Below are 24,895 nucleotides of genomic sequence, written 5' to 3'. Positions count from 1 at the left end.
ATGTGAATTTCTATTTTGAAGGAGAAAAGAGCACTTGGGTTAGATGTTTTCGTACGATTACTCTTTGACATCATCATGCAGATTTTTATAACATTCAGTAGCTATGAAACATTACTGCCACCGAGTGGAGTCAACCAAAACTCTTGAAAGCTGCAACTGCATAAACCGATAGAGTAAAGATGAATAAGTAGGTGGGGTTCAAAAAAAGCATCTGTAGTTTTTAAGCATTAGTGGTTCTGATTTTTTTTTATTTTAGGTTTCCATTCATTATTATGCCAAACAAAACATTATTGGTACTGCTTTGCTGTATTCGTTGTGTACCTTTTTATTTCCAGGGCATATTACAAAGTAAAACATTAGCCTACACTCATTTTTCCATTTTCATTCTTTAAGAATTTCTCTAGGTTCATATAGGTCTCAGAGGTATTCCAGGAAATGGATGGCCCTTCCAATGTGTCCACCCTTCTGATTTAAAGTAAACAGATAAAAAAATCAGATTGGAAGAAGGGCCTTTGTGCCTGCCAAAGGGAGTGTCCTTAGAAACTGCCATGCACGCAGACTTTGCATTACAGACCTCGGGTATATTGTTAAAAACAAGAAATTTCAGAGGGAAAAAATTCCTCCTTAGAATCACTATGCATGGCAGTACCAGGCCTTAAAAGCAGCATTAAGGCTATGCCATCACCTTTTTACTAAAATGCTCTTACAATAAAGAATGAATCAGGGAAATATTCAAAGGTAACAGCATTACAGAAATGGAAAGCTCAACATTTTTATTTTATTGATTTAATGTCTGTACCGAGAACAATAAAAAACACTACCATAATAAAACCACAATGCTTAAAAAAAGTGAATACAAAAATTAAAATCAAGGTTATTTAAAAAAAAAACCAGAAAAACAAAATAGAAGGCAATGGCTTGGGTCTAGAATAAATGAAGTTGCACATCCCTCCCGAGAATGTTTCATGACTGATCTGCTGCTACTGAGGAGGCCCTATTCCTGGCCACTCTGTTGTGAGCCAAACCCATAGGTGAAACTGATCTTACTGTATAGGTAGTATGACACTGGGGGAGGCAATTTTTTAATTGCCAGAATCTTAAGCTGTTTAGGGCCTGATAGTGTCATGCCCTTAAACCGGGCCCAGCAGCACTAGTGTAGTGTTCCTGGGCTTGATATCCTATGAGCCATTTTAGCCATCCAATTTAACAACTGAGTAGCTGTTTTCTACACCAGCTGCACTTTGGGGCATTTCAGTAATCCAACCAAGAAATGATCAGTGTAAGCATTACTGAGACTAAGCAATCCCAAAAGGATAGGGTGGAAGCAGTCTAAATTTGGCATAGGCCCTCATTGCCATTTAGGCCATTTCTGCCTCTAATGATAGATTTGAATCAAGGAGTGCTCCCAAGCTATGTATCTGTTATTTCAGAAGGAGCACTATCTTGTTAACAGGACACTTTCCAAATTCCCTGGTCTGAGAATTACTTGTCCACAGTACCTCTGTCTTATCTACATTCAGGTTTTTTGCCTTTATCTGGTCCACTATTGCGTCCAGGCAACTTGCAAGCATCTGCACAGCCTTTCCTGGTTCGGATGGAAAGGAGAAACAGAGTTCAGTGCTATCAATATATTGATGACACAGTACTCCAAATCCCCGGATAACTGTTCCCAATGCTTTCATGTAGATGTGAGCAGCAGGGGAAAAAGAATAGAATCAAGCACCCTGGGTCAAAACATAAATGACTCACTGCCATTCTCTGGTGGCAGCTCTACAGCCACTGTAACATATTCCTGTAATTCTCTACATACTGGAGCACACTGGAAATGCTCTAAGACTTTACTCCTGCAGATGCATTAAATGCATGTTTGGGTTACAACAAGAAGATAACTTTCTAAATACCTCCAACAACTGGGACACAAAATAGCTGGTCATGGAAATGACCAGAAGACAGGCAGTCCTAAACTTAATCTACCTATCAGCTTGGATGCTTTCAAGAAGGATTAGACAAAATCATGGACAATAAAAGCTATCAAAATAATATTAAATTTCATCCCAGAATCAAAGGCAATTTAGGTCAAATTTCAAAAAGAGAGAACATGTGTGGAAGAATGCTTCTGTTCTCATGTCCTGCTTGTGGGCTTTAATAAGGCAGATAAGCGGGCATGGTAAGTACAGAATTTTAAACTAGATGGCCTTTGAGCTAATTCAGCAGGGCTGTTCCTATAAGAAAGATGTTTCTTTCAAATAATATGTGTTATTTTCAAAATACACTTAGTTATATACAATTAAAAGGAAAAAGATTATTCAAATGTTTTTTTTAACTGACTGCCGTTCAGATCCAACACCAAATTGTTTATTTGAAACCTGTATCTCAGCGCTTACCTATAAAGACTTTCCTTCTCTTATTACTAAGCTGTTTACATTCAAATAGACTGTAATATGTGCAACACTAATACCTGCTATTATTTCATTAGTCTTAACAAGGTAAAGGTAAACAGTGCTCTTGCTTATAATGAAACAAAGAAACTATGTGGATCTTGATCTAAACTAAATCAGAGAACCAAAATGTCTTCTTGATGCCCCACTCAAAAAAGTCACCAATCAAATATTCAAGAACTATCATATATGTGCACTATCCTTCTGTATCCGGTAAAATGCACAGTGAAACATGTGAGATGTCTAAATACAATAACATAGGCAGGGTAATATAGGCCTTACAGGATCATTGGAATGCCTGAGATAACATATATGAAGCTACTGCAAATATATATGCTTAGCTATAGTACTTTTCCTCATTCTACTTGACTGATTGATTGATGTATCATTAAATCGGTGTTGACTCTTAAGTGTCCACGTAAATAGACCTTCTCCAGGATGATCCTTTAAGGCCCCAAAAGGGGCATTCAGGGCTGATCATCATCTTCTTCTCTTTCCTTCCACCTTTCTCAGCATAATAGATTTCTCAAGTAAGCTGGGTTTTCATATATTGTGCCCAAATATGATAATTTGAGACTAGTTATTTGTGCCTCAAGTGAGAACTCTGAATTCATTTGTTTTGTGATCCATTTATTTGCTTTCTTGGCTATCCATAGTATTCTCAAGAATCTTCTCCAACATCAAAATACAAAAGCACAATACCCTTTCTATCCCTGCTTCTCTAAAGTCCAACTTTTGTTTCTATAGAGGCCCAAAGGAAAAACCATTGCCTGTATGATTCTGACATTTGTACATAAAAACATGTCAAGTGCTGCATTTTTCACTGACTCTACTCTAATGATAAACGTATTTCCCATAATCATACACTGTTTTACACAGTAACAAGCCTTTACCTGGGTCTCGAGTTAATTTATATTTTCCCATGTAGAAGCATAGATTGCTCCATCTACATTTTGAGATGGATCAATGAATTTTAAATGTAATGTTCAGTTACCTATTATTTCCCCCTAACAGAATAATATGGAAAGTATGAGTTCTATATTATTTCAAGGCATTTATATGTCACACATTGTGCAAAGAAATTTGGGCAACTCGCAACAAAAAACAATTATTTTCTGTTATTAAGAAGCATATCTGTTATATTTACCACTTCTGTTGATGTTTCTGCGTGTTCTGAAGTAACATGTTCTTGAAGAGATGTTTCCGTATAACCCATTTTTCCACAATATGGACAAGTAAAAGACTGTGGCTGCTCTACAGAGAAAGCTTCTCCACCATAGTACAAATCTGAAATAATAACGTATGTGAAAACTACAGTCAAAACAAATTATCATGTTGAAAATATAGAAAATATTCTTTCTTTAAAAAGTGTTGAGCTATTTAGCTTAATGTACAATTTAATGGACTGATCTTTCTGAATATAAAATTACTAAGGAATAAGAATTCAAAGGCAAAAGCAAAATAAACCACATATAACCTCAGCTAGCCAATACTTATATTGTCCTATTTTTTTCCACTGTGGTTATATATTATAATCATATCATTTTAAACCATAAGAATCAAAGCCAATGTTATTTACAACCTGAATTTTTATACTACACAAATTAATCCAAGTAATACTCTGCTGAATAATGGTAGTATCTTAAAACTTCTCTACACTTCTGGCATTGAGAGTACATGAATGCTAGCAACTATTAAGACATTCTGAAGTAATGATATAAATCATTATATCCTCAAATTCTTGTAGTGTTTATACCGTTTGACTCCTAGGGAAGTGGTCATATCTAAACAAAGTCAAATACAGAAAATTTCAAGCTAAAATATAAATAACCATTCTTCACCTTTCTTCAGACTGAAATACAGGTAATCCTCAGGTTATGACTACTTGTTTAGTGACTTCAAAGTTATGAGAGTGCTGAATTGGTGGTACTTACAATCTATCCTCAAAGTTCTGGCTGTTGCAGTGCCCCTGCTGTCACCTGATTGCGATCTGGGCGCTTGGTGCCCAGCTCGTGATTACGACATCGCAGTGAACTGTGGTCACCTGATTGCAATTTCCAATGTTTCCTGCTGGCTTCCCACAAGCAAAGTCAAAGGGGAAGCTGACAGGAAGCTGGAAGTTGCTCCAGTCGCTTTTTCACCTGCCTGCACTCTGTAGTGCCTGCCCACAGCCTTCCCACTTCCCCTGTGGCACCCTCATAGTCTGGAAAACCTGCTTGAGGCACCTGCCCACCCCTCCACATGGTCCTGGGGTTAGGATGGCAACTGGGACTGCTGTTGCTAAATGATGCAGTCACGTGACATCACACTTTATGACTGCATCACTTAGCAGTGGAAATTCCAGTCCCAACTGCCGTTGTAACCTGAAGACTACCTGTAAAATTCTTCTTAAAACATGCTGTGTGTATATAAGAACTACTTCTCAATTCATATCCAAGTGGAATTACATGCTATGCTCCTGACAAATGTCACATTGAAAACAGCATATACTAGCAGTGGACATTCTGTGGCTTACCGGCCTTCTGCAATTCTAAGCCATATGTTTTGCGGACCACAAAACCGCCCCAAATCTCAAACTTTTTCTTTATCCAGGCTGTTAGTTTCCAGGATCTACAACATGGACTGCTATGTACAAGAGAATGTATACGAGCCCTTATTGGCTACTGATGTGGCCGAAAAAGCTACCCAACTGTGATGGCTTTCATGTATCAGGTATATAGTTGGTGGTTTGATCTCATGAATGGTAAGGCTGCATATCCTCAATTAAAATAAGTATATGTGCCCTGGGGGATATGTGCTCCTTCCCTAGAGCAAATTCTTGCCTGTTTCTCACTTCTTACAGGTAGTCCTCAACTTACGACCACAACTGAGACTGGAACTTCCATTGCTAAGTGATGCGATTGTTAAGTGAGTTGCACCCAATTTTACAACCTTTCTTGCTGCAGTCGTTAAGCCAATCACATGTTCGTTAAGCAAATCTGGCTTTACCCATTGACTTTGCTTGCTGAGAAAGTCATAAATGGTGATCATGTGACCCTGAGACACTGCAACCATTATAAATACATGCCAGTTGCCAAGTGTCCGAATTTTTATCATGCTGCGCCGGTCGTAAGTGCGAGGATCGGTCATAAGTCACTTGAGCTCCATCATAACTTTGAATGGTTGTTAAATAAATGGTCGTAAGTTGAGGAACACCTGTAATTGTGCTAAAGCAGTCTGTTAGCAAAATATTAAATCACAGTTAAGGACCAACAATAATTCCAATCAACTAAAATTTAAAACCAGGATTATTATCTGCTACTATCATGGAAGAGTTAGGAAGCTGGCAACTTTTAGCAGAGAAAAAACACTAACTGCCTTTGCACAAGGCAGGATTTATTTTAATAATGCTTTATTGAATAAACCAAATCTCTCTTGCAAATGGACATATTAATTACGGTTTGCCAGCAGATCTTCATTTGTTTTACTAGTACCTGAAGAATAAGTTACAATTCAGACATCATTCACATGACACATTGTATCATACCAGAGTTACATTAAGCAGGTCATCTAACCCTCCTTATGCCTAATACTGTAGTTAAGATTCTCTGTTGCAAGCACAGTCAGGAATCATGGCTTACAGTTAGCCATTGTTCTGCATGCCATCCAAGCTACAGAATTAAAAAATGATTAACTCTCGCTTCCCGCTGCTGGTCATTAGGTTAGGTACTAGGAACAGATCCAAAAGAGAACCAATCCTTGCCCAGTATTTCCACTGCTCCAAGTTATGATTAGCCATCTCCCTCACACTCACCCACATACAATGGCTCTAGTCCCAATCAGGCCATCTGCCTATTTTTATTTTTTACAATCCTCTGTTGGTCAACCATAAGTTTCTGGGGCATCACAAGTGGGGAGAGGGGGAAATAGATGGAAACTATTATCAACAATGGTCTGTTTGAATCATTTACTGAGTGTCTCATGATTAGCCAAAGCCAAAGACAGATGTACTATGCACAAGTATCTAGTGGCAGGCTAGTGTTAAGATACACCATTATTTAAAAAATAACAATAAATTGTGGTTTCAAACTACAATATTTTGCCAAATAATAAATGAAGATTTGATTTTGGTATGGCTTCACAGATTACGCTAAACCAAAAACAACCAATTATATTTCTATCTGCCTACAGTACAAATCTGAAACCTTTTCATCATGTTGAAAAGTATTCATAAAGTGGCTAGAAGAAAGATTAAAGATAGAAAGAGATCAGTTATTTTTTAAATTACAATCAGCCTTCCTTCCAGAATTAGTTGTTCTCTCAGTTTAACAGAACTGCAAGGTTATTTTGGCCTCCACAGAAACCATCAAAAACAGAACATTAAACAATGTGTTTCCTATCTTCACATTACTAACAGCTATTTATTGAATGCACTGGACTGACAATCATACTGTGAATTACAACAAAGACTCTAGATAAGCACATTAATAGCAGTAAACTATGATACTCATAACAGTAAGGTAATAGCTCTCTCTGCAGCATGAGAAAGAGGTGCTGCTACAGCTGGAGCACTGAACACAAGTCTAGAGGACCACAGACAAGTTCTCTCTCCACATTTTTTAAGTTCAGCAAAGATCTTGCCCTTCCTAAAAATTCTTTAAAAAAAATACAAAGATGCTGGACATAACTAAAACTTTGCTGTATAACATGCCTAATGTCTTTTAAAGTTTGCCCTTGGCTCATGCTGGGCCACCATCCAAACTGCCACAACTTTCTTTCACATATAGGGAAGAAGAGAAAGTGGCTGACAGAATTGAGAAACAGCCTAGCTAGGCAGAAACAGTCTCTGTATTATGACAGGCACACTGTACATGGACAGCAAGAAGCATAATGACATTTACGGTTATGAGTTGCACTGGAGGAACAACAAAACAAAACAAATTCTATTGGACCTGAGGTAGTGAGCTGGACAAGTATAGATTTCAATATAACTTTAAATGAAAAATTAAACAGGATAGAACAATTGAAAGGACAATTACAGAGGAAAAGTGAAATTGATTCCGAAAATATGAACTGCTCCACCAAATCCATGTCAAACAGCTGTGATGAGATGCAAAAAGGTTGCCCATCATCAGAAACACCCTCTTGCTTGATATGCTGGTTGATGGCATAATAGCAACCCTTAGGAAAATGTAGCCAGGTCCTGGCAGGCCGCCCAGGGCTCAACGGGTGTGTTCAAGTATTCCTTCATTGATTCCACCAGGTAACGTGCATGATTGATTGAATGTCATCCTGGCAGATGGCCTGGTTGCTTCTCTTTTTCAGTAACTATGCCCATGCTCTGCTCTACAAACCCAATACCTTCAGCCAAGCTGCCCTCCAAAGGAAACCTGGGTTGCTGCTGGGAATGCTATGAGGAAGACTGGGCCTCTCTTCCTCTTCCCTTCTTGGCATTTCTTTGTTTGCCTGTTTCCTTTATTTTCTTTACAAATATGTTTACCATCTCAGCATGATATTTTTTTCTAATTTTTTGAACTATTTGCTCTGTAGTAATGTGATTTCTAGAAGGATTTTCTTTTATAGGACAGTAGGTATGTGATTACAAATTGAATTGGGTTAATTCTATGCAGTAGTAGAACTAGATGTTATTACCAAGAACTGGAAATAATTTAAAAATACAATTATGAATCTTTGTTATGTAAAACCAAGGTAGAATTAAAAAACACAGTCATAAAATGACTGTATGATCTACTGGTTAAAGCACTGGACCAGAAATGGAGAAACCTGAGTCCTATTCCTGTCTTAAGCATGGACCAGCTGGGTAATTTTGGGCCAATCACTCTGTCTCAGGCCTAGGAAGAAGGCAATGGAAAACCACTTTCAAAAACGTTGCCAAGGAAACTTGTCCATGTAGTTTCCAGGAGTCAAAATTGATCCAAAGGAAAAAAGTATTATTAGGAAATACAGCAATAATTAAAATGACTATTCTTCCAAAATTTTTGTTTGTTTTTCAAACACTCCCACACTCAATATCAATGCTCAATATGAAATGACATTGTATTTTAGTCATAATCTTTAAAAAAAATACTACACTAAAACAAGTCATCCAATATAAATGAGAGAGAGAGAGAGAGAGAGAGAGAGAGAGAGAGAGAGAGAGAGAGAGGGAGGGAGGAGGGAGGGAGGGAGGGAGGGAGGGAGGGAGAGAAGGCCTAGGAATAACACATTGTATATTTTTGATGTAATTCAATACAATATTATTAGAAAGTTTAAATGCATACAGAGGATATCAACCAAACCATCTGATTCTTAACCAGAGTTAAATTATTTCAATGGATACTAAGAAATTAATGAAAACCATTATAAACCCCCTACTTATAACTCATACTCTCTAATTCAACTCCCCTTACTTCATTTTTTAAAGCCATCTACTATCTTAATATGAAGATAAATTCAACCAGTTGAAAAGATGGAAGGGTAGATGACTTTATTATCTAATCATAGAGAATAAAGCCATCACTATGGAATACTGTATATAGTACAGAGAGAGTGAAAACAACCCCAAGCCTATTTCAGATACAGGTAGTCCTAGTTTAGCGACTGCCTTGTTTAGTTCATAGTTACAACGGTGTTGAAAAAGTAGCTTTGCAATCAGCCCTCACATTTATGGCCTTTGCAGGTATGGAAAGCAAAGGAAAGCTGAAGATAGATTGTAAGCACACTTGCGGTTTCACTTAGTGACCACTTTGCTTAACGACCGAGTTGCCAGTCCCAACTGTGATCACTAAACAAGGACTACCTGTACTGCCTTGTCTTCAAAAACATCATATAGGTTATTTCAGATGAATTCATTGCAAGTATTTGAGAAGTAGTATATCTTTCATTATTATACTAGCAAAGGTTCAGGTAGTCTTGTATGACAGTACGACTTATGACAGCAATTGGGACTGTAATTTCTGTTGCTAAGCGATGCAGTCTTAAAGTGTGACTACATCACTGCAGTCCCTGTTGCTGTCGTTAACTGAATCCCACGGTCATTAGGCAAGGCAACTTCCTGCCAGCTGCCCACAACCAAAGTCAGTGGGCAAGCCGACAGGAAATTGCAAGTCCCAGGCCAGCAGGGAGGTAAGTGGCTGCTACCAGGTGGAGGAAGGAGTGAGGGGGTGTGCAAGAGGTGTTGCATGGGTTAAGGAGGATGCACAAGAGGCACCAGACTGGGGAGGGTGCAAGGGGATGTGTGAGAGGTGCAGCACGGGTCAGGGAGCATGCGTGGGGGCGCAAGAGTGGCCAGCATGGCATGAGCAGAGAGGGGCTGGGGAGGATGCATGGCTGGGGGAGATTCACCCCAGCAACTTGCAACCTTCCCTGCTGGCTTCCCCACTGGCTTTCTGGAGAAGCTGGCAGGGAAGGTTGTTAATGACGATCACAATTGGTCATAACCACCATTCATTCAGCACCATCATAACAACAGTCACTGACCAAATGGTCATAGGTCGTAGATCAAGGACTACCTGTATCTTGTTGATTTTATATAATTATTTATATCCATTTCAACAGTTCTTCGAAAAGTCCTAAAAAATAGTATTTTAGGTTTGAACTTACATTCATAATCTCAGTGGAATTCTTTATAGCACAGAATTCTTTTTCAAACCATTTCAGTGGGTTTTTAAGAAATAACAATAAAGACAATTGATGGCATTACGAGAGCCAGTTTGGTGTAGCAGTTTAAGGTGGTAGTCCTCCCTTAGTCATGAAAGCCGGCTTGGTGACTTTGGGCCAGTCACTCTCTTTCAGTCCAACCCACCTCACAGGGTTGTTATCGTGGGAAAAACAAGAGGCAAAAGTATTAAGTGCGTTAGCCGCCTTGAGGTGACTATGAATATGTATGCGTGTATGTATATATGTATAAAAATAGGTGGAATAAAAATCTAATAATAATAATAATAATAATAATAATAATAATGATGCTCTAATAAAATTAAATGTGTTAATTGCAATCTTCCTTGACTATGTTGACAGGGGTGTAGTAAAGCTGCAAACTTGGTCTCTTCTGGGGTGACTCAGAATCACTGCCTAAATTCCCAGTCATCACAAGCCTAGAAACATTTAAACACTAAAGGAGAAACATTTGTCTTCCGTTTCTCACACAGAAGCACTACTACTATCTCCTCTAAAGAAACAGTAGAGCTATGAAAAGATCCCTGTGAGCTAGGCCGTTGTATCAGGAAACTCCTGGATATCGTTTGGTTCTTTTAGGCGAAATGTTCTCGCCTGCCCCTTCCAATGTCACTGCCAGGGATCCCATCATTGTTTCTGAATCCTCTACCAAAAGAAAAAAAAGAAAAAAAAAAAGAGTCCTCTTTGCAGGGAAGAGGTCTGTTAACCATCTGTTCAGAACTGGCAGGACCTTGTCATTTCTTCTCCTGTTTGTAAACAATAACAATGGATGTGCTCATCCAAGTATTCACAGCAAATTTAGTAACAGACATATCACAGGGAATATATACTGAGAGAACAGTGATGTAGGTAATTACAGTGACATAATACTGGCACACATGCACAAGCAAAAGGATCTGAAAACCTAGGACAGAATTTGATGCATGATCAAAGTAACCTAATGAAGAGAGAAAAATCATGGTAAGGATGTTATACTGCTTTTATAATTAAATTCTAAAGAGGCACAAAATTCAGAAATGAGTAGTAACAACAAATGAAACCTAACTTGAGAAAAGGTTAGAATGTAACGGAACAGAACGATTTCAAAAAGTGGAGTAAGGACTGACTGGAAAGTTAAGAAAATTAGGAAAATAAACAAGTCACAAAATCCTCTCACTGATTCTAAAATGCTTTATACTTTCTTGTTCAGATGAGAGAACTGGGAAAAGGCATGTTTAAGCAAAGCGTTATACAAGATATTCTTGTCCTCCCCTATACAATAGTCCCAATTAACTTTTTTTCCTGCAACTAGAAGTTGGGTTTTTCAATCACTCAAATCTTTACGGTATACATACATACCTACATAATCTTTATTACAGTCCAAGACCAGTACAAAAATAACAGCCTGAATTAAATTTCATCTGTGTCTTAAGAAAAATCCCACAGACACACCTAACACTGTTTTCTGACAAAATATTATAAACTGAAGGAATTCACAGAAGTATATGTAGTGCTCAGGTTAAGAACGTCTGGTTTAAGGATGACCCTTAGTTAAGAATGAAGCCTACTGTAGCAAGATTTGAGTTAAACACACAATGATTTGAGTTAAATACACAATGGTTCAAGTTAATTACACAACATTACTTATACAGTATTATTCAATAATACTGTTCCGGCTTACATACAAATTCGACTTAAGGATAGACCTTGGAATAGAACTCGTTCTTAAACTGGGGACTACCTGTACTGTTAAGCATTACACTAATTTACTAGAAGAAGTTCCAAATTGCCATATTCTGCATATGCCTCAATGGCCTTCAGGCTGGAAAACTACAAACTTTTCTATATTAAATTAAAAATGATAGGTATACATTTTGTTGTGCTTTGTATCAAGAACTCTCAGTATCTCATTGCCATTTCCCATTGTGTTCTTGCCCTGGAAAATAAAAAGAAAAGCTAATTATAAGCTAACTGGGTGACTTTGAGCCAGTCATATTCTCTCAGCCCAGCTACCCTAACAAGGTTGTTGTTACAGGAAAAAATAGGAAACAGCATTGTGTACACCACCTTCAGCTTCTATACAAAAGACAGGATATAAATCACATACATACATACATACACACGCATTTTCTGTCCGTCTTCCCATATCTAGCACTTTCCACAAGTACTGAACTACATCTTCCAATTAACTCTAGTCAAGTATTTTAAAATATGCCCATACTTCTCACTGATGTAATCAGTTTTAGCTATACCTTTCAATATTTTTTCAATGCCTTTAAGGAATAGGTATATGTGTATGTATATGAGAAAGCCATTAGCGTAGTGGTTAAGACACCAGGCTAGAAATGTGAGTTCTAGTCCCACCTTACACATAAGACCAGCTGGGTGACCCAAGGCCAGTCCCTCTCTCTCAGCCCTAGGAAGGAAGCAGTGGCAAAGCACTTCTAAAAATCTTGCCAATGCATATACAGTGGTACCTCGGGATACGAACTTAATTCGTTCTGTGACTCTGGGCGTATCCCGAGTTGATTGTAACCCAAAGGAAATTTCCCCATAGGGTTCAATGTAAATCCGGTTAATCCGTTCCGCCCTCTGAATTTGGTCGCACCCCGAGGCAAATTTCCCCATAAGGTTCAATGTAAATATGGTTAATCCGTTCCGCCCTCCGCCTGAATTTGGTCGCACCCCGAAGCAAATTTTCCCATAAGGTTCAATGTAATTACCGTTAATCCGTTCTGGCGTCCGCGGACCACACGTCAGGGGCGGGAAAACGGCCGGGCGCGGCGCGAAAACGGCTGCGGACCACGTGTCAGGGGCGCAAAAATGGCCGCAGACCATGTGTCAGGGTGGAAAAATGACTGTACCCCGAGGCGGAGTTCGCACATCGAGGTAAATTTTTGCGGCCGGAGCTGGTCGTAACCCGAAAAGTTCGTTAGTAGAGGCGTTCGTATCCCGAGGTACCACTGTATGTGTATGCATATATTTGTGTTGTATATGTATGTGTGTGTGTGTATGTACACAGAGAAAGAGAGAGAGAAAGAAAGAGTTCTGGAAACCCCTGTTTAAGGGGAGCCCACATTTCCTAATTAAAGTAAGTTCCTAATATCAAAAAGATGTATTTCTTCATAGGAGGCAAATTCTCACAGCCATATTCAAATTAGTATTTGTAAGGTAACTTTTCTTGCCCTTCATTCTTGACTTTAAAAAAAAAAAAATGACTGTCAGTTTAGATATTATAGGACACTGAAGCACAAATAGTGTACTCTATTTCAACATCAACATTCTATTTTAAGAATTATAGAAAACTCATAGAAAAGTGAAACCGGACACATATTTTTACACAAAAGTTTTCCCAAAAAAGGAAAAGAAAAGATATCATCAGATGGAAATGAAACAGGGTATTAAATACCTGCAATGAGTAAGTAAATGCCATCCGTCAAGGATAGGTTGTCCCTGGAATTTTGTACATTCTGAGAATTCACTGTACCTTAAATAATTATTAATTAATTTGGTTGATGGTATTATTCCCATTTTACACAAGTAAGGACACAATAATATGACATTTTAACAGGTGAGACTACGGTTTCCAGCTTGTCTGTAAACATTAGACAAGCTCATGGCCTATGTGACATTTTGAACTGATCAGTTTCTGGCTTCAAAATTTAGGCATTTTGAGCAATGCAGCAGTTGTAGCATGATGCTCATGTATAAATGCTTTGAGTGATATCTTTAAACTGCAGTTGTCCATCACTTGAGGCATTACATTAATCCTAGACTTTCCTACCAATTAACAACATTAACTTGTGGATTTTCCATGCAAACTCAGAAAGATGACAAATAATACAATAACACAAGAAACCTAATATGCAGCAACCAGTAGTTTTTTAAAAATTAAATACAAACCCATTTATGGTATTTTAGATTGTTATAACATGTCCAATTCTGTGGCTATCTTTTGCAAGTCTAAGAGAAGTCAAGGTGCAGCAGACACTCAACAAGAAAAAAGATAAAGCAAGCAAAGAAAGGCAGAGGTTGAGGGAGGGAGGGAGGGAGATGTGAATGCACAGAATGCAATGTAACATTTCATGGAAAAGCAGAGGCACTGTTTCCTTCTTTCTTTGAGCCCTTTTAAAGTTATTTTTCTCCTGAAGAATTGGAAAAATAAAAAGTGGATGAGATTTTTAAACTGATAACTAATACAAGATATTCTTATGCTGAAACACTTTACCCCTTGAAAACAATCTCCAAAAACTGTGATAGGTTGATTTTTCTAAGTCAGTGTAATTCTGATGTTGAAGACAAGCAATTCTTGCAACAGCAAAATGTATTTCTTGCTCCTGGGGCACTGATGTTTCACAAGAGAAAGGATTCAGCACCCTGCCAGCATCTCCTTAATGCAAATGTATATTTTCCTGGGAATCACATAGGTGCCGTGCAAGCCCCAAAAAAGATGCAGCCCCTTAATGAGGTGCAGACTAATGTAACATGTATTTACATGCCTGCTCTGAAACATATCTTTGGCTTCAGACTCAAAGCACAGCATATCCCTACTTCTCATCCAAGTCCTCTACCACATATTTCAGTGGTCAAAAGCTGGAGACAGTTATATTCCAACTACATTTTATCTTCACAAAATCTGAACTCGGAGAAGTCGATTGGCTTCACCTATTCAACTTTATGGAAGTTTGAATCTAGGTCTTCCTACTCCTTGTTTTGTACTAACAATCTAGCACTAGCAGCACAGAATCATCCCTTCAATAAGGGATAACAGGACAGGAATATATTCACTGAACTTGCTGCAGAACACAAATCTGTGTGTGTGTGTGTGTGTGTGTGTGTGTGTGATAAAGATGGCCTTAACCAATACCATACAACCTTGATGCATGTCACATTTTTTCACATGACATAAATATAAAATGTTTTGATATTAATGTGAGAGCCATCATGCAGAGAACCTGCAAGCAGAATGTGAGCACGTTTGCAGCAATGACAATCCCTCTATTATCTACAGTTCTAGCAGAGATTTGAAATAAGTAAGCGCTATACAAATACCGAAGCCAATAATGAAATCAATCTCATAGCAATCTGTGTTGAATGTTCATTCTACTAATACATTTTCAAACTTGTTTCTCCTATCATACTAGTTCTTTCCTCTTTAAATGGCACAATTCTAATGTCTTACTTGCTCTTCCTTCTAATTTTTAAACCACAAAAGCCCTAAGCAAATTTACAACTCAAACAGTAGAAGAAGAATACCCACTAACTTATATAGGATCATAAATTTTTACCTAAGTGCATTGCTTTTCAAAATATTGCGTATTCTTGACAAATTGCTCTATCTTGCCCCTAACCTTTAGATATAACTCTATGCATGTTTCCTTTGACTATGTACAAGAAGCCAGACTCACATGCCAGATTAAGCTATAATGTGGTTTGTTTGGGTTTTGGCTTAGCTTGTTGTATAAACTATAGTTGACATAGCACAATGCTGTGAAGCAAAACCAGACCAGTCCTGCATTGCAATTAAAGCATGTATTAGTTATTTGTGGTCTTCTAAGCCAACTTGGTTCATTTTTCCTCCCTTTCAGATGCTCTTGCTATGGAGACAATTGAACCTCAAGCCACAAAGCCAAACCAATATAAAACCAAAAAGCTAAACAAACACCATGCATCCCCACTAATGCATCACACCAAGTTGCAGCTGCTATCTTTGAGTCAACACATACAATATTTTAAGATATGCTTTCCTGCTTTAAAACAAATCATGCACTGATTCACATCATACCAAGTCACCCTCCCTTATATAATGTGCAGTCTGAGTCCCAAAGTCTAATTAGGTTGATTCCCAATTAAATGGCATGGCAGCTTTAAATCATAAGTTGGCTAAAAGGACCTTAGTTTTAATTATTTTTGCAAAGATCTGCTTGTTGGTATACTGTTACTACTAAACAAACCTCAAAAGTAAAACCTTCTTTCAAAACTGGGAAACTGAAGTCATCACGCAAATGCTGCCTTTATGTACTTGCCATCTGACACAAGAATGCAAGTTGCCGTATTTGCATAATGGCAGTCATGCACACATTCTCATTTGCCTTGCATCCTATCCTCTCCCTGAGGATGCCAATGAATAAGAGCAAAACCTGCAGTGGGGCATGAATCAGTCAACAACAAATTCAAGTTAGTTGATAGAACGTTAAAGTTACAGTCTGCAAAACTGTAATATGTGCATAATATTGGATTCTTATGCTTTTCCTAGCTTTTATATGTATTCTGTTTCTCTATTTTGATGTTTGTTTTGTGGTAAAATGCCAGAAGTAATTTTTGTTGAACTTATAAGTACAGGACAGCAGGTAAATAAATAAATAAATAAATAAATAATAAACAGACAAGAATCATTTACCAAAATCTACCCTTGTTAGTATGCACTGCATTGGATGGTCAGTTGTATGCCTTGTCGTCGTTGCACCACTTTCATAACAAGATGCACACAGATCGTAATCGTAGCAAATTAAACACTTGTATCTGCGACCTCGGAAATTTCCTTTTAAACATGCATCGCAGCTGACACCTGCAAAAATATAAATAGAAATTCATTAGCTATACATTTACATGAACAATGTACACCTGTGCAATTTCACTGCAATACCACTGTTCTGAATTACTATCAATTCAATCAATTATTTGTTCTTAGTTGAAAATTAACGTTCATGATTTCATAATTATTCAAAGTATCCTGAACATGCTTCTCATATTATAACAATCCACTAAAATACTGAATATTCATGTTCTCAAGCAGGAGTCTCAAATGTGAGGCCCTCCAAGTCAATTTTGTGGCCCATAACAATACTTACAAAGAGTAAGACATCCAAGGCATGCTTATGAGATCTACCTCAAAAGAAGATGGCATTGTTTCTTGCCCATTTCAATGAGCATAACACGTGAGACAACAGTAAGAGAGAGATGGACTGACAGAGACAAAAAGGGATGGAAAAAGACAGTGCAAGCTTGCCTGCTGCCCAGACCAGAAAGCACCTCATTCATGGACCACAGCAAAACAGGAACTGCCAAATCTTTAACTTTAATCCTAATTCTAACCCTCCCCAGGCCTCCTGCAAACACTAGGAGACTGATGGAGATGTACAAGACCGTGGAATTCACCAAGTTTATCAGAGAAACTAAGGCCACAGCTATACACTGGAAAGAAAGCATTGGTCCATGTCCAGACAGGACGGCTGCATGTCTCGCCTCCTATAAATGTGCTATCGGAGCCAAGCTCAGGATTCAAGCCTGCTCTTTCCACTTGCTTGTTCCCTGTACCACTGCTGCAGCTCTTCCTTGTTACCAGCAGCTGCTGTCAAGAAACTTCTGCAGTGACTACAAGAGCTTATATCAACATATAAGAGTTTCAAAGTTGCAGCCCTCAAACTAATGAATTAGTTTTTATGAACAGCTTGTGATGATTTGAGTTTGAGACCCCTGTTCTAAAGTCCAAAGACTTCCTACACTCTATTATTTCACAGTTAAGACTACCAAAGAAAAAAGCAACTCTATACAAATCAAAACAGACATAGTTCATATAAGTCATTTTATTCTGAACAGGGCATACTAACACAGAGATAGTCCTCGACTATGACCATTCATTTAATGACCATTTGAAGTTACGATGGTGCTGAAAAAAGTGATTTATAACTGTTCCTTGAACATACAACCATTGCAGTATCCCCGTGGTCACGTGATCAAAAATTAGGCACTTGGCAGCCAGCATGTATTTAGGATGGTTGCAGTGTCCCGGAGTCAAGTGACTGCCATTTGTAATCTTCCCAGGGAGCTTCTGACAAGCAAAGTCAATGGGGGAAGCCGGATTTGCTTAACAACCACGGTGATTCACTTAACATGGCAAAAAAGATTGTAAAATCAGGTGCAACTCAGTTAACTGCATCACTTAGTGATGGAAGTTCCGGTCCCAATTGTGGTCGTAAGTTGAGGACTACCTGTAACTGTGTACTGATTTGCAAATAGTACCCATCTTTCCTAACCAAAACTCTGCACTGAATTAAAGTTTCAAATTTGCTCATTAATTATGCTACTATGTTGTCATTTATCACAGTCTCTCTTAAGAGAATAGGGAGCTCAAATATTTATTTAATACCTTTGTATTGCTGCCCACCACATATACATGGCTGGGTGGCTAACAATTAAAAACAGAATAAAAACAATAAAATTGTAAAAACCTAAACAGTATAAAATAGCAGTGATCAATAGAACCAAGAAATGGGCTGACCCATAGTATCAGGACTCCAGAATAATTACTTGAATAGTAGTTATTCAAGCAAAATTGCTATTGGATGGATATAAAAGGAAATTACTTATTGAACATTATGTCTGTAACAACTGAAAGCAACTGATATAAAATCTACCAGTCATACAGATGTATTATAGCTAATTTTCTTCTCAAAAAGAAGAACCTAAAAGATACACTAGCCTATCTGATACTGAGACAAATGAATTAGTATCTGTGTATTTTATCTTACTTTACTTTATCTTAAGATGACTACTACTTTGGTAAAAGATAAAATGTTTGTTCAGAGATCAAATTTTTCTTCTTATCCCATTCATCGGCATATATTTTGAATCCTCCACACAGAAGACAGCATTTAATAGATGAATTCTCCATTGTTCTTAATACAATTACAAAGATCCTAAAATATCTCTGGCCAAAGTACAAAAGTAAAATTTTGGGAAGCAAAACCAATCTGGTAGTTAACAAGGCATGGAACCACATGCAATATTATATTTATGCAGCAACCCACAGTATTACATGTAGTCCTCGGATTATGACTACTTGTTCAGCAACTGTTCAAGATTACAATGATCCTGAACAAGGGGGACTTACAACCAGTTCTCAGAGTTCTGACTACTGCAGCATCCCCAGTGTCACATGTTTGTGATCTGGGTGCTTGGGTGCTCAGCTCATGATTACATTGTCGCAGTGAGCTGCAGTCACATGATTGCCATTTGCGACCTTCCCTGCCAGCTTCCCACAAGCAAAGCAATGGGGAAGCCAGTAGGGAAAGTGGCAAGTTGCTGCTGTAAGCCGGTCCTGCTACTTTTCTCCCGAGGAGCTGCACTATGTAGTATGAGATCTCAGGAATTTCATACTCCATAGCACATCCCTGCCAGCCCACCACACTCCATAGCACCCACCTGCAGCCCCCGCTGGCCCGCCCATGCTCAGTAGCACCCACCCATGGCACTCACCACCCACAACTTTCATCCAACAGCTCGCATGCCTAGGACTCTGGTCATATGAAGTCCTCTCAACGACCTGCATGGGCTCTGGGTTACAACGTACCCGGGACTACCATCATTAAGCAATGTGGTCACATGATGTTGCACTTTATGACTGCATCACTTAGCAACAGAAATTCCAATCCCTATTGCCATCATAACCTGAGGACTACCTTTAAATTTATCTTTATCTCCAAAAATGTCTTGCTTTTACTGAATTTCTGTGAGTTCTGAATCAGACTTTTCTCTGTGAACTGGAGGCAGAAGAGTCTAACATAAGCCATAATGATGTCGAAATGACAGTCTGTCATGACATCACACAAATGACATGAATTACGAATTTGCATCATTTTGCATTATTACATGATGTACATAATGTCACTTTCTTCCCCCACAAATGCCCATGATTGGAACAAATAGTCACCGAAAAACTGAAGGTACCACAAAAATCCAATGAACTATCTGAAATTAGGTACATGGTTGTCAATATATTGTGCACAAAAATTATTAGTACAATTTTCAGTACTAATTCAGTACATTTCTTAATTTAAATAAGGCAAGATAAGATAGTCTTGTATTTAAATGTTTCCAACTTTTCCAATAAAGTTTTCTATACTAAATGGCATTATCTAAATCACACTGAGGGCTTTAATTTTTTTTTCACAAATTACAAAATGTTCATGTATTTAAACAAAATAATTAACACGGGATGCAGTATTTGCTACAAAGCACTTAAAATAAAATACCAGTAAAATAAAAATGTACATTAGACTATTATCTAATGAATTGTAATGCAAAAAGAAAATTTTGCATTGTAGTGCAAAAAGAAAAAATTACAGTTTAAATTTCCTAGTTCAGAATTTTCTGGAACCCACATCAGCAGAAATTTATCTGATCTACACCTTTAAAATTATACTCATATTAAAGTTAAAGACAATTACTATCTTAAATATACTATAATTATTAAACATTATCAAACTTTAAATCCCTCTGCCATGATAACTACAGAGGTAGGGCCAGCAATGAGACTTCTTCAAATCATGGAGGCAACTGAAATGGGCACCATAACTATTTGGAGGATTCTAAATAAACCTAGCTTTTCTAAGTTGCAACACAGAAGTGGACTCTACGCTATTAACACTCATTCTTCCATCTAAAAAATGATGAATCAAAAATGAAAGAATCAATTATTCTTCTTTTATTTTTAAAATTTGAGATGGAAGTTTAAAATAACTTAAGTGATAACACCGACCAAATTCCATGCTTCCTTGTTTTAATAAAAATGTAATGGAAGGCATGTATGGGGATGATACTGGAATGGAGGATCAAGGTTATCAGGAAGGAGGGGGAGCATTCCTGGAGAGGTTAGAGGGCAAGTGCTTCCTCAGCCTGCAGCAGGACCATGAGAAGATGAAGAAGTTGTGACTAGCCCCTCCCTAGAGTCTCACGGGCTATATCCACTAGTTGCTTTAGCATAGGTTTAGTCTGGCAAGATTCTTTCTATTAGGTGCAAGCTAATAAAGGAACTATACTGGCCTGGACTGCCTCGTCGTCATTCTTGGGCTGGGCCTGACAAAAAAACAGCAATGCGGATGTTTAGTTTCTCCCTATGATGTGGATTTCATCAGCAAAGATTGGTCCAGAGACAATACTGTAATCAGGATTGAGCACCAGCAAATATAAAAAGGCCTTAATATTTTTCATGTTAGGTAGATAGTGTCAAAGGCTAGAAGGCTTGTGGAGTGAGGTTCACTTGTTCTGAAAGTAGTTTTTTATCCCTCTTTTCCTTCCTAGGAGCTAGCATTTCTAATAATATCACTGCTTCAACATCTGACAGAAAATGAGAGGACTGGCATAGCTGCTGTCTTGGCAGAACAGCCAAGTGATAAAAAAGCTGGGAGACAGAACAGAACCAGGTGATCTCAAATTGTAGATGAGAATCATCAGTAATAAAATATCAAAGAAGACTCCATTCCTGTGGCATGGTCAAGCCAGAGGAGACTGCTGTTACTTGATGAAAGCTTTTGCAGCTGAGTAAAAGTGCAAAGAGGGCAATTAAGACAGACTAGGACAGCACCCCAAGCCAAGGGCATTCACTCTTTCATACTAGTTTAATAAAACACTATGATTCCCTAAATTTTGGCTTCTGCCAGAGATAATAAGGCAAGCCTATCTGTAGGAGGTAAGTTATCACTTCGGAACTTTTTTCCCTAACTCGAGTTCTCCACCACAGCCAGCATATCAACAATCAAGGATTATGAAAACTGCAGTCCAGAAGATACCAATTTGTTTTCTCCTAATCTAGATGATTCATCCACCATGAAAACAGAAAAGATACTGAAAAGGAATATGGGATCCACACTCCATTAAATCTGACTGTTAAGTATAGGAAGCTTCCAATAAAAGTGCAGAAGTTCTCACATAGTGAAAAGTAAACAACCTCATACCAGATCAGGCCTTTGCCAACACAAGGAAAGATGGAGAGTGTACCTCACTTCCAAAAGAGTTTGGTTTCTAATGTTTTACATAGAACAGGTGGAAGAAAACAGCACCAAAAAATTGAATACTGATTGTTATAAACAAGTTTACATTTAATACACAGCAGTCACTGGAATTATTTTGATAATAGCTTTGTAGTTTTGCTACAATAAATCTACTTATCTGAGCTTTTGAGTCCTAAAAATATATTCTACAATGTTTTGCTTTGCCAACCAAGATAGGCCTGAAAAAATGTTAGCCTAATTCTATAATATTTGAAATGCTCTGCCCAATGTTCAGAACTCCCATTACAAAGTTACAATGCTGTAATTGTAATAATATTTTTCATTTATATTATACTTTGCAATATTTAATTTTCAGGATAGATTATCGTAATAATTTTACAAAACCCTTTTAGGTATGTCAGTATTTTCTTGTACTAGAGAGAGCATGCACTGCACTTGCTATGGAGAGAACTTATAATGGAAAGGCATCATATATCTTGCTTTTAATGCCAACACAACTATACCTAGTAAATTATTGATAAATGATATATGAATGTCCATTAATGACAACTCAATATAACTGCATTCCAAATCTGAGTTACACCAACATTTTCAGCTAATGCTGTTTTACCTTAATGGAAGCCTATAATACACGAATGGTGTCGTAAATAAAATTAACTTTTCTAGCTTTCAAAGCCTTGAACCAATTTCTAAGGTTATTTTATGCCTTCTTGTGCCCTCCCTGCTTATTTCCCCAACAGAGTTGAAAAGCCAATAGAAACAGGGCACAATCTTTGAAAATTGTAACATTAGAGCAGTGTTTCTCAATGTTAGCAACTTTAAGATGAGTGGACTTCAACTCCCAGAATTCCCCAGCCAGCCAACTCATCTTAAAGTTGCTAACATTGAGAAACACTGCATTAGAGAGTAGAACAGCAAGGATAAAAATGGCTCACCCTAATTTTGAAAACGCTGCTTCCCCAGGACGTTCTCACCTTTGTTATGCTTCTGGTTTCATATATACATGCATGTTTAAAAACTTAATAAAGTATTCATATATCCAGAAATGACAAATAAACTTAAGTTAATAAGGCAAGCTTTCTCACAATCAAGGCCTGCAGGTAGCTTACTGCAATACATGAATCACATTACTTAAATTTTGTTAATCAGAGGTATGGAGTAGCAATTAATTTCATGGGGTTTTGTGTTTTTTTGCCTTAATCCCATTACTTCTATATTTTGAAAGAAAAACTAGTTCACAGTCATGTTTTATCAACAATTCACCTTGCATACAGGAACATCTTTCTAGACAATCAAGATAATTTTGTATGTTACAGATTACGTTCTTAATGAATCTAATTTTACCAACTACCCTAATTAACTAAGTTCTTTGTGCAGTATTGATTTCTAAAGCTACATCACATTGTTTTTTAGTTCCTAATATTGATTCAAGACTGTAGAAAATATAATACATCACAGACACTATAGGGATGTGACACATAAGAGTAGATAGACCTCCCTCAATGTATGGATAAGTCTTACATGGCTTACATTTGAAAAGGTTTTTTAGGAAAGACAGGTGTATGCACAAAACAGAAAATTATTTTTTATTTCAAGTACAAAACAAAACAGTCCCACTCAGATGAATTCTGTTGAAACTTTTATTCCCTCAGAATAAAACTTGAAATGGCTTGAGTGATCTCTGAGAACAAAACACAAAATACTTCAAGTGCACAGAACAACAATGAAAATTCAGGATCAGCTGCGTTCCCTTGTTTTTCATCCTAGGTCTGCAAAAGTGAAGTGATACTCCATACTGAATGCTACCCCCCACCCAAACTGCAGAAAGTTTACCTAAGGCATCATTGTTCAGATTAGCATGTTACAATATAAAACCCTCCCCTTCAACAGAAGAAACTGACTTTTTTTTTTCATTTTCTTTAAATAAACTCTCCAGGTTGCTCAGCTATCACATAATAGGACAAAAAAAGCAGTTAAATTATTTAACATTCCTTGCAATTAGTGCATCAACCCTATGTGGTTTTCTTTCTTTTTTAATCTCTTTGATCAATTTTCTATAGACAGCCTGTCTATATAAAACAAATAAAAATTTGCTGCTTGTTTGCCAAATGCAAAAGCAACTATGTTATTCTTCCCCAATGCTGCTATTTGTGCAAAAGTGTGGCTGAAAGGAAATAAAAAGAAGACTGCTGGTGCTTCTTAACAGCATGAACAACATAAATATTACAAAACATAAGAACACACATAGACTACATACATTCATTCCCATGCAGTACCTGTCTGTAACACTCATGGAACCCACCTATCCACCTGCACGAATTCTAATGTTTCTTGAAACAACAAAGTTTTATTTCATCCTTGGAGCAAAAAAGCATATTTTGTTTTATGCTCAGCAGACTAAAAATGGCTGAATTCTTTGCAGTTGAAAGTTCTACACATCTCAAGAGATGACCAAAATATTCTAAGTGGGAAATATTATTCTCTGCACTTTGAGTTTAAAACAAAACACCCATGCTGTGATAGCTTTACCATGACCTCAACACAAAATATACTGTTTTATTCCAAGAATCCTGTGATCAGCTTTTTTTAAAATCCAGCACTGCAAATAAAATAGCATGGACAGGTCCAACCCTGTTACTACTGGCCAAAACTAAGAAAGGAGAGAAGTAGGTGGAAACAGTGATTAGGAAGAAGTAGCAATTGTTTAAGGGTGTAAGAGGCAGAAGCAAAGGATGATACTGTTCCTGGACGCCGGTCACTGAAATATCTGAATAAAACACTGTATCACAAGTCAGGTATCAAAAAAGGCTATACATTTTGGGTTCAGATGGTGGTTTATCAGAGCAAAGACAATTCAGAAGACTCAACTAAGAAATAAAAGCTTTTGTAATTCTGGGTTTTATCTAGATGCTCCTAATAATGAAAGAAGCCTGTAAATACAAGCACAATGCCCATTACATTCTAGCTATACATACATATACTGAAAGTAAAGAGAGGCCAGGTAAGAAACTGGAATCTCACGTTATTTGT

At 37.6% G+C, this 24,895-nt stretch overlaps 1 protein-coding gene across 1 annotated transcript in view; it reads right to left on the bottom strand.

Annotated features, from left to right (window-relative positions):
* KCMF1 (potassium channel modulatory factor 1) overlaps positions 1-24,895 on the bottom strand; it is a 50,334-nt gene that overhangs the window by 11,576 nt on the left and 13,863 nt on the right. The window contains exons 2-3 of the mRNA XM_007424960.3: positions 16,474-16,641; positions 3,586-3,725 (exon numbers count right to left, since the gene is read on the bottom strand). Of these exons, the coding sequence (XP_007425022.1) occupies positions 3,586-3,725; positions 16,474-16,641 (308 nt within the window). The remainder of the gene's footprint in view (positions 1-3,585; positions 3,726-16,473; positions 16,642-24,895) is intronic.

The sequence above is a fragment of the Python bivittatus genome, unplaced genomic scaffold (genome assembly GCF_059951505.1).
Source record: "Python bivittatus isolate LINGU-HERP-01145 unplaced genomic scaffold, Pbiv_v1 ctg000850_np1212, whole genome shotgun sequence".
NCBI lineage: Eukaryota > Metazoa > Chordata > Lepidosauria > Squamata > Pythonidae > Python > Python bivittatus.
Note: the sequence above shows the minus strand (reverse complement) of the source record. Positions and strands in the feature narration are given on the sequence as shown.